General features: G+C 45.0%; 1 protein-coding gene across 1 annotated transcript in view; it reads left to right on the top strand.

Annotated features, from left to right (window-relative positions):
* Nucleotides 1-2,927: 2,927 nt before the first annotated feature.
* Nucleotides 2,928-9,645, top strand: part of LOC129680393 (zinc finger protein 878-like) — a 23,116-nt gene continuing 16,398 nt past the window's right edge. Inside the window, exon 1 of the mRNA XM_055612008.1 lies at nt 2,928-3,039. Coding sequence (XP_055467983.1) covers nt 3,037-3,039 — 3 coding nt within the window. The 5' untranslated portion in view covers nt 2,928-3,036. The remainder of the gene's footprint in view (nt 3,040-9,645) is intronic.

Below are 9,645 nucleotides of genomic sequence, written 5' to 3'. Positions count from 1 at the left end.
GGGGAATGGTGGCTATTATGGTTGGAAAGGCTAAACGGAAACCTTTAGAGTTGCCTTCACCAAGAGAAATAGGGAATCAAGATCAGTATCACAATCCCTAAAGGAATTTTAGAAATTAGTGCCACCATCAAGGACACGAAAGATTCAGGGGTGGTGGTTCCCACCACATCTCCGTTTAACTACTGTCTGGCCAGTGCAGAAGACAGGTGGATCATGGGAAAAGACAATCAAGTTGGGACTGTGATTGCAGCTACCGTACCAGATGTGGTGTCCTTATTGGAGCAGATGAACACATCTCCTGATACATGGTAGGCAGCTCTTGATCTAGCAAATGCCTTTTTTTCAGTATTTGTCCATAAGGGCCACTAGAAGCAATTTGCTGGCAAGGCCAGCAGTATTCCTGTACAGTTTTGCCTCAGAGACAAATTAATTCTCTTGCCCTGTGTCATAACTTAGAAAGGACCTTGATTGTCTGTCTCTCCCACAAAATTCACACTGATGCACGATATTGATGGCATTATGCTGGTTGGAACAAGTGAGCAGGAGATAGCAACCACTTTTGACTGATTAGCAACACATACACACATCAGAGGGTGTAAAATGAAGGCAACCAAAATTCAAGGGCTTCTACCTCTCCGCTGTGGCACATGCGGAGATATTCCTTCAGGCCAGAGGCTATAAAATTGTGGAATGAAAATCACAGTGCCAGTGATGAGAAACCCTTTTGTAAGTTGTCAGCCAGTGAGGCCCAATGGCCACAGGATTTACCCTTTCTCTGTTAACGTTCTTACCTTTTGTTTATATTCTTTTGGAACTTGTAAGTAAGGCATTTGTGACTCTTTGTGTGTGTTTGTGTGTGTATGTACGTGTGTATATGCCTGTGCATGTATGTGTGTAGGCCATTACTACGGAATTAATTGTTTTTTAGTGAAATTGTGTTCTCTTGATTTTCATGTTTACTGTAGTTTTGCATTAGAGCGTCTTTATTTTGGGTTAAATCAATGTTTGGTTTGTTTTGTTTTGTTATCACATTGCTTTTTTTCAAATGGAATAGTTTGCAATTCTCAGGTTGTAGTAGGGTTGAAGTTTTGGTTAGTTCTTCTCCATAATGTTTGAGCCACCAGGTTAAATGCAAAATAGTGTCTGTAAAAATAATCACTATTCATGGCTAAGCCGACTATGAAAATACACTGAAATAAAAGATATATAGTGAAACAAAACAAAAACAAACCACTTTAGAAAATGTAGGAATAATATGACTTCTTTTTGCACAAGTGTATCAGTTACATTATGATGAGAATGAAAAAAAGGCATTTGCTTGATCAATGAGCATGAGTAGAAAGGAAAAGTAAAGGTGACGATCATTTCTATCTTGATGACAAGCAGTAGGTAGGGGAAAATAAATCCAAGGGGACAGTAGGAACATGAAAGTGGAGAGGAGTTTTTGTTTGTTTGTTTGTTTGTTTGTTTAGCAGAAGGATGAGTAAAGAAATGTAACCAGAGAACCTAAGGCAGCCCCAGCCATTAGGAGGCTGAGACCAGAAGCCCTGACAACCAGGCCAGGCTGCATTCTTTGGGCAAGCCTCTGAAAAACAAAATAAGGAAGGAATAGAGAAAAGGAGTAGAAGGAAAGAGGTAAAAAGAGAAGACAGAAGACAGGAGACAAAGCTGTCAGTGGATATTAAATATGGTCTTTATAAATGTGAAGGAGAGAGAGAGGAGGATGAGCGTCTGAAGTGCAAAGAGGGGGGGGTCTGGAGAGCTGTCTTCATGGTTTAGAGCGAATATTGTTTTGTAAAGCACCCAAATTCTGTACCAGCACCCATGTCCAACAGCTTATAATTGCTTATAACTTCATCTCCGGGGATCCAGTGCCCTCTTCTGGCCTCCGTGGGTTCCTGTACATATGTGGCAGGCACACAGATGTACAAACACATTTTAAAAAGTAATAAATTCTTAAACAAAATCTACAGATGCCACCTAGTCAGCTTGCTGGCTGCACTGTCGTCTGTCAGCTTCCTTATCTACCCTCCTGTCTTTCGAAAGGATCACTTCAAATCCCTGTCTACCAGCTCTGCAGACCCTTTCCCAAGCCTGCACATTCTTCACCGGTCTCTCGCCAGGAATCTCCTAGCTGCTCCTCACCACCCAGAGCAGCCTTTCAAATCTGATCGTCTCCTCTCCTCAAGGCTTCCTTTCTAACTTCTACGGTTTCTCTGTGAACTTAGTTCTCCCACCCCAATCAGGCTGCTGGTCCCGAAAGCAGGAATGACTCCCCCGGAAGCCATCAATGGAGTTTTCCAGGCTTACGTGTTAAGCCTGGTGTTCCTGGGACCTGTCCAAACCTCCCGCTTCCTGAAGTGTGTCTCTCCATTCCCAAAATGTTTTTCTATAGAAATGACTGTGTGAGAGCTCAACAGCGGTGGGGTGGGTTCAGGAGAGACTTTCAAAAGAGTAAACAGCATGGGTGAATCCCCAGCCGGAGACCCTGGTGACAACCATCGACTGCAAAAGGACAGGGAACATTAGCAGCTGAACAGGCATAATTCACATCACGCTTTTCTGTGCCATCTCTCGCGCATGCACAAAGAATTTAGCTGACATCTTCGCCTCGTTGCAGACTTTTACCCGCTATTTTTAATTCCATGTATTCACCCCTTTCGTATGTAAAGCCAGAAGTAGAGTTTGGGACTCTCACGGCCAGGGTAGACTCCAGGTAAGGCTTTCGCCCGGATTTGAGATTTGGCGCCACAGTACAGGCTGGAGGGTCTTTTTCCTGTCATTTAAGCGCTCGGAGGCGTGCACGTGACTCGCTGGCCAATAAGAAAAGTTGCCTGGCTGCACAAGCCGTCCAATGGGGCTGCGAGATGTTGGGAGAGGGCAGGTACAGCCAGGGGGATGCCACTTCCCGTCCAGCCATCTTAGGCGATTGTGTCTTCTGTGGAAAGAGGCCCGCCGCTTGTTTCCCGAGCGCCTGCGTCCCATCCGCCGCTTGCACGAGCCGCCGGAGACGAGCCGGACCCCCGGGGACTGGAAATGGTGCGTGCGGCCTGGCGTCCGGGGTGTGGGAGGAGGCGGCCGGAAGTGGAGGCGACCGGGACGCGGCCTCCCCGGGCGGCTGAGGCTGCGTCTCCTGGCTCGGCTGGGCCGCGCCGCCCGGGCCCCGCTGGGTGGAGCTGGGCCAGCGGGCAGGGCCGAGCGGGCAGGGCCGCGCTCCTGCCCCTCGCTGAGCGCTCCGAGCTGCGGCCATGGCCTGCGTGGGCCTCCGGGCGCCCGCAGCGTCGCCTCTCCGCAGCCTGGGCGGTGGCGGCGGCGTCGTGGTGAGATCCGGGACCCTGGGGCTCGGTGTGAGTGTGTGTGTTTGGGGAGGGGGCAGGGAAGCCGCAGGGTGTGGTGACCTTGGGTCCTGAACGTGTTGTCATAAATAGGGGGACGGATTTTTGTGTTTGCAGTGCCAGAATTTATCGAATAATTAATAATTTTACGAGTTATGTCTGTTTCGTTAACAATTAGTCAAGTGTGCCCGATTTTGCCATCCAGCTGTTGGCAAACACGGGTTCTTACATAAGAATATAGTTACTAACATTAACCGGCAGATCACATATGAACATTTTATATATATATAAAGATATACAAATGTGCAGGTCACAGAATGGCCAAGAAGTAAAGTGGTTGAGTTTAGAGTCTGTTCTGAGCTGAGACAGGTGCAAAGAAAAATCTGTAGGGGACCAAAAATGGTGTCCTAGCAGCGAAGGCTCAGAGATGTCAAATGTACATGCAGCAAGCGCGCAGTAAGTCGGTTTCAAGTTGGCTGACTGTCCTGGGCAGGAGAAACCGCACTGGAGCCAGAGCCCAAGGACTGACTCAGGAGTTCTTCCCTGTGGGTAAGTGTGACAGTTGCCTGCCATATTTTGGTCTTGGAGTGCTCCGTAATAGCCCCAGGTGAGGGGTTTACGTATGGTATGATTTGTGTGGCGATTCTAGTGCGATTTGGTGTAGTTTCGGGTGTGATAATTGATATTGTCACTTTGTCCCTCCTAGTGTTCCGGCAGATCGGGGTTGTCGGCCTGTAAACAGGCTGTCCTGCTCTTCTCTTCTTGGCTCTTAAACTTGGAGCAACTCTGGGCAAGCTTGTTACTTGATCAAATGGGATCACCCCAGCTTGACACTGTTGGAAAGAAGATATTCCCTACAGTGTGGAGCATCCCTGAGCAGCTGCCCTCTCTTCCTCAGTGGCACCTGCTTTTCTACGAGTCTCACAGATTCAGGGGCAGCTGCCTGTAAGTTCCATGACCTCCGCCCGAAGTCAGTGGATCTTGGCACCAGCCATAAGCGCTGAATTTCTGCCTTTCTCTGATTGATATTCCCAAATTCATTGGAAAGGAATATCCGCATACATGGTGGCTGGAATTGGGCACTGTCAAAATTGTGACCGCCCTCAGATGTTTCCAGGCATTGCTTTTCAAGTTTTAGTTATGTATTACTATGGAGAAGTATGTTCTTTCCTTTAGATGGCTTCCCAGGATTGAACTCATGACACTAGGCCCCTGCAGCAAGTGCCATTACCTACTGAGCCATTTTTCTATTCTCTACACTTTATTTTAGAAGTCAGAGTCCTGATAGAGATAGGCCTTACTGTATGTGAGTGGGATGTTGCATTAGGAGAAACTCCTAAATGTTAGGTCTATAAAGTTCCCAACGGTTACCCTGAACAGGGCTTTTCTAATGCTTGGAGAGGACAGGAGTAAGCAAGTGTATACACAAGTTAACAGAAGGCCCTAGGATCTGGTGTGGTCGTGTACTGGGCACAGTTAGATCTTATTAGAGCTCATAATTCTTCTCCTTATACAAGCTGGCTGCTTTGTCTAGGCCATTTGCCAGCTTCTGTTACCTACCTAGAATATGCATTCATTAGTCACTTGGGCCCAGGGTGGAAGGCTGCTGCCAATGATTGTCAGTTAGGCCAGCACACCCCCACTCAGCAGCCAATGTGAGTGGCTGCTGAAAGAAGAGAATCCAGCCACTGCTTAGGAAGTACCATTTCTAGCAACCCCCTTCCTCACAGACACTGTCATCCAACCTTTACTAAGACGTCTGCATTGCGAGCTAAGAAACTTCCAGGTGCTAGGATTTCTCACCTGGAGAAGTGGGCTTACATCAGAGTGGGTTCTAGTGGCCACATGTCCTGCTCCCCACTCTCCGTACCACCCGAATGCTCCCCTGCCTCCTGCCTCGTAATCTGAGAGTCTGCAGCCTGGCTCCTGTTTTGAAACCAATTCTGTCCCCAGAATTGCTCTTCCATCCCCAGAGCATCTCTTCAGGCTAGTCCACAGCCCTCTCTTTAGAGCTGAGGCCATGCTGCTGCCTCTCTGTCTGCTCCACAGACCCTCATGGAAATGTTCCCTTTTGGTCGCCTTACAGAATGAGAACTGAGATGATGATCAGCTAGAAAACAGACCAGACCAACCCTGACCATGACTGTTACTGTGTGCATCTTGTGTTTTGTCTTAATCCTTTCTTTTCTAAATTACTCCTGTTTTTCTTTAATAGAAGTATGTGCCAGGTCCCAAAAGCCAGATCTGGTATTATCAGACCCTTTCATTTGTTCTCCCTGGCATAGCCAGTTTGACTTATAGAACTGTTGTTCTTTCACTCTCGTTACTGTGTCGCTTATTGGCATATCAGGACTACTGGTCCAGTATAATCTGTCATGATTGCCAGAATTAGGATGTTGATTTTAAATTGTTTAGTTACGTTATTAACTAGGAAATATTTGGACTAATTGAACTGGCTTAATTTATGTGAGTACTAATTCATCCTATGAGCCAATTTGTTGTCATATATGTGATATGAAGACATAAGTGTGTGTAGATGGTATTTATGCTCATATAGCCATACACAGATTGAATAGAGAATATTATAGCATTGATTTCTAGTTATCATTTGTTAGTCATAAGCTAAAATGTTAATTATTGATTTATTTTTCTGTGTGTGTATATGAATGTCTACTAAGCATGTCTAGAGTGGGGCATGGTGGTGCACACCTGTAATTCCAGCAGAGGCAGGTGGATTTCTGTGAGTTCGAGGCCAGCCTGGTCTGCAAAGCAAGTCCAGGACAACCAAGCTACATAGAGAAACCCTGTCTCCAAAAAACAGAAACAAACAAACCATGTCTAGGTGCTCAAGAAGGTCAGAAGGAGTGTTAGAGTCTCTGGAGCTGAAGATCCAGGTGGTTGTGAGGTACCTGACTTGGGTGTTGGGAGGCAGATGGGTAATCTGGAAGATCATGAAGGACTCTTAACAGCTCAGCCAATTCTTAAGTGTATTTTTTTCCTGTCATTATTAAACGGTAGTCCCAAAAGCCATACTTTTTTTTAATTTATTTTTTTATTAATTGCAGTTTATTCACTTTGTATCTCAGCTGTACCCCCTCCCTCCCTCATCTCCTTCCATGCCCCTCCCCAAGTCCACTGATAGGAGGAGGTCCTCCTTCCCTTCCATCTGACCCCAGCCTATCAGGTCTCATCAGGACCTACTGCATTGTCTTCCTCTGTGGCCTGGTAAGGCTCCTCCCCTGTCAGTGGGAGGTGATCAAAGAGCAGGCCAGTCAGTTCATGTCAGAGACAGTCCCTCTTCCCATTACTAGGAAACACACTTGAGCTGCCTTGGGCTACATCTGTGCAGGGGTTCTAGGTTATCTCCATGCATGGTCCTTGGTTGGAGTATCAGTCTCAGAAAAGACCATTGTGCCCAGATTGTTGCTCTCCTTGTAGATGTCCCCTCCAGGTCTTTCATCTCTCCCTTCTTTCATAAGATTCCTTCTATTCTGCGCAAAGTTTGGCTATAAGTCTCAGCATCTGAAAAGCTGTACTTTTATAAGTATGGCTTTAGATGTAAACAACATAAAAAAATTAAGTCCTTTTAAAAATTTATATATATGTGTGTGTGTGTGTATATATATATATATATATATTTTTTTTTCCTCTGAAAATGCTTACCATTTATTTGGTGTATTTGGGTTAAATCCATCCCATAATCCCACCCTCCCAGTCTCCTCCCAGACCTACTACACTATACCTGCCTCCCAGCTTCGTGTTCTCTTTCTGTAACCTACGGAGTCTAATTGCGTTTCCAATGTGTTCATGGGTGTGGGCTCATCCACTGAAGCATTGGCGACTGAACAGGGACAGCATCTTAGGAAAGCTAATTCTCCCTCCTCCATGTTATCTGCTCCCCGGTTACTCTGAAATTTTGACTGGTTTCATCTTGTTCTGTTCTATGCAAGCAGCCCAGCTGCTCTGAGTTCATGGGGGCAGCAGCCCTGTCAAGTCTGGAAAACGTGATTTCCAGTGGTCCTCGATGACCTCTGATTCCCACACTGTTTCCTCCCCCTCTTCCATAATGATCTTGAGCCTTGTGGGAACAGGATGTAATATAGAGGTCTCATTTAGAGCTGAGCTCTCCACAGTCACTTCTCTGCATTTTGATCAATCGTGGGTCTCAGTATTAACTTCAAGGAGAGACAGGCTTCTTTGATGAGGGTTGACAGCAGCCTAATCTATTGGTCCAACTCTAAGTATTTAGAAGGCAGTTTGATACTTTGTCCATTAGCAGAATAATGCATTAAGTTCTCCCTTAAGGCCTATGGCCTAGGCAGCTGTGGGGTTTTGGTCCAGTTAACAGTACCAGCTATAGGTCCCATCATGGGGAGCAGGCTGTGACTTCAATCAGAAAGTGGTTGGTTGCCAGTGGGCGTGTCTTGCCCGGCAAGTCATTCTCTTATAGGCTGGGAGAGTTCACTGCACCTTTGGCATTGCGAGAGCTAGCCAACAGGGTAAGATTCCATATGAGTGCCAGCTTGATATCTTCGTGTCTGGTGGCTCAAGCATGAGGTGTCTTCAGCAAAAGGGTGTCAACATCTGGTTCTGAATAACCAAGAGTTATAGGCTGTATTGGAAAATTTAAATCTTGAGGACAGAGTCTCCCCTGATCTCTAAGCAGGCAATTTTAACATGAAATTGGTTTAAAATACCTTGGTTTTAAAATGAAATTTTTGTTTTTATGCTCTCCTACACTGGCTGTGACAAGAAACTTGGAAAAAAAAAAACAGCTGGTTCTGTTTGTATCATTGAGGAGAGAAAACATGTACGCAGGTGATTGTATTTTTTTGAAGCAGTTGTGTGTTTATCTGAAAAATGGAAGATATGCAATGTTCCCTTTTACTGAGTCGTGGTCCTTTTTGCCGTTACATAGAGAGTAAGCTAGCTCTCTGCTGCAGGTTACTGGTTGCTGTGGCTGGATCCTCTGACAAGGCAATTAAACTTGAACCAATAGACATATTTTGGGTCAAACAAATATAAAGGCAATTTGGAGATCCAACAAGAGCCTTTTTTTTTAAAGCTTAGATATTAGCGCATAGATTATTGGAAAGAGATGGTCAGGGAATAAGAAAATAAGCATGCTGTTGCCAAGGGGGTGTCTCCGTTAAGTCCTTTGCAGTGGGTATCTATGAGAGCTTTCAAGTTATGTTTCTAAGTATTATGAAGATTTTCACCCTCCACCACTTTTGTAAAAAAATTAAATGTAATGTTATATGTATGGGTACTTTTCTGGCATATATGTGTATGTACCACACATGGGCAGTATCCACAGAGTACAGAAAAGGGCATGGCATCCTCCAGAACTGGAGTTACAGACCGTTGTTGGCCACTGTGGGGGTGCTGGGAATCAAACCCAGATCCTCTGGAAGAGCAGCGAGTGTTCTTAACTGCTGGGCCACCCAGCCCCATGCCCCAGTTTTTTAAAATATTCTTCAAAGAGTATAGTTTACAACAATGTTAAAGATAGAAAGGCCTTTCTTTCGTAAACAAAATTATAAAATAGATTTATGAGGGGGCTTGTTTAAATTGTCAGTAAGAGGCATTATTGTTTCCACCCGGTTTAGCCTAATTTATTCCTGATAAGATGTCTTAAAGAAAACATATAGCCCTGTAAGCCGTTTTGGCTTCATCATTGGTGCCTGGTCTTTCCTGACCTCATAAACAAGAATGGCAAAGCAGACCTGGAATCCATGGCCTACTTTCTTTCGTGGTGTTACTCCCAGGTCTCCAGGGCTATCTCACGTAACTCTCTCTTTCTTTCTTAAATTGGAGCAATCCAGTAAAACATTCACAATTTCAAGTTCTTTCTCATTTAAAGCCTTATATTTCTATCACTTTTTTTTACTAAGAATGTATTCATAGGGCCTGTGAGTTGACTTGGTGGGTAAAGGTATTTGCCACCAGATTTGACCACCTTGATTAGATCCCTGAGACCTATGGCAGAAGAAGAGAATCAATTCTTGAAAGCTGTTTTTGTTTTGTTTTTGTTTTTTTGTTTTTTTTAAATCCACCACCCTCCTTCTCTCTGCCTCCTGCCAGCCATATACATAAAAAAATAAATGTAGGGCTGGAGAGATGGCTCAGAGGTCAAAAGCACTGGCTGTTCTTCCAGAGATCCTGAGTTCAATTCCCAGCAGCTACATGGTGGCTCATAACCATCTATAATGTGATTTGGTGCCCTCTTCTGGCATGTAGGCATACATGCAGGCAGAGGATAGATAGATAGATAGATAGATAGATAGATAGATAGATAGATAGATAGATA

This window comes from Psammomys obesus, unplaced genomic scaffold (assembly GCF_907164565.1).
Source record: "Psammomys obesus unplaced genomic scaffold, mPsaObe1.curated_primary_1811, whole genome shotgun sequence".
Lineage (NCBI taxonomy): Eukaryota > Metazoa > Chordata > Mammalia > Rodentia > Muridae > Psammomys > Psammomys obesus.
This window is presented reverse-complemented; position numbering and strand designations above follow the sequence as displayed.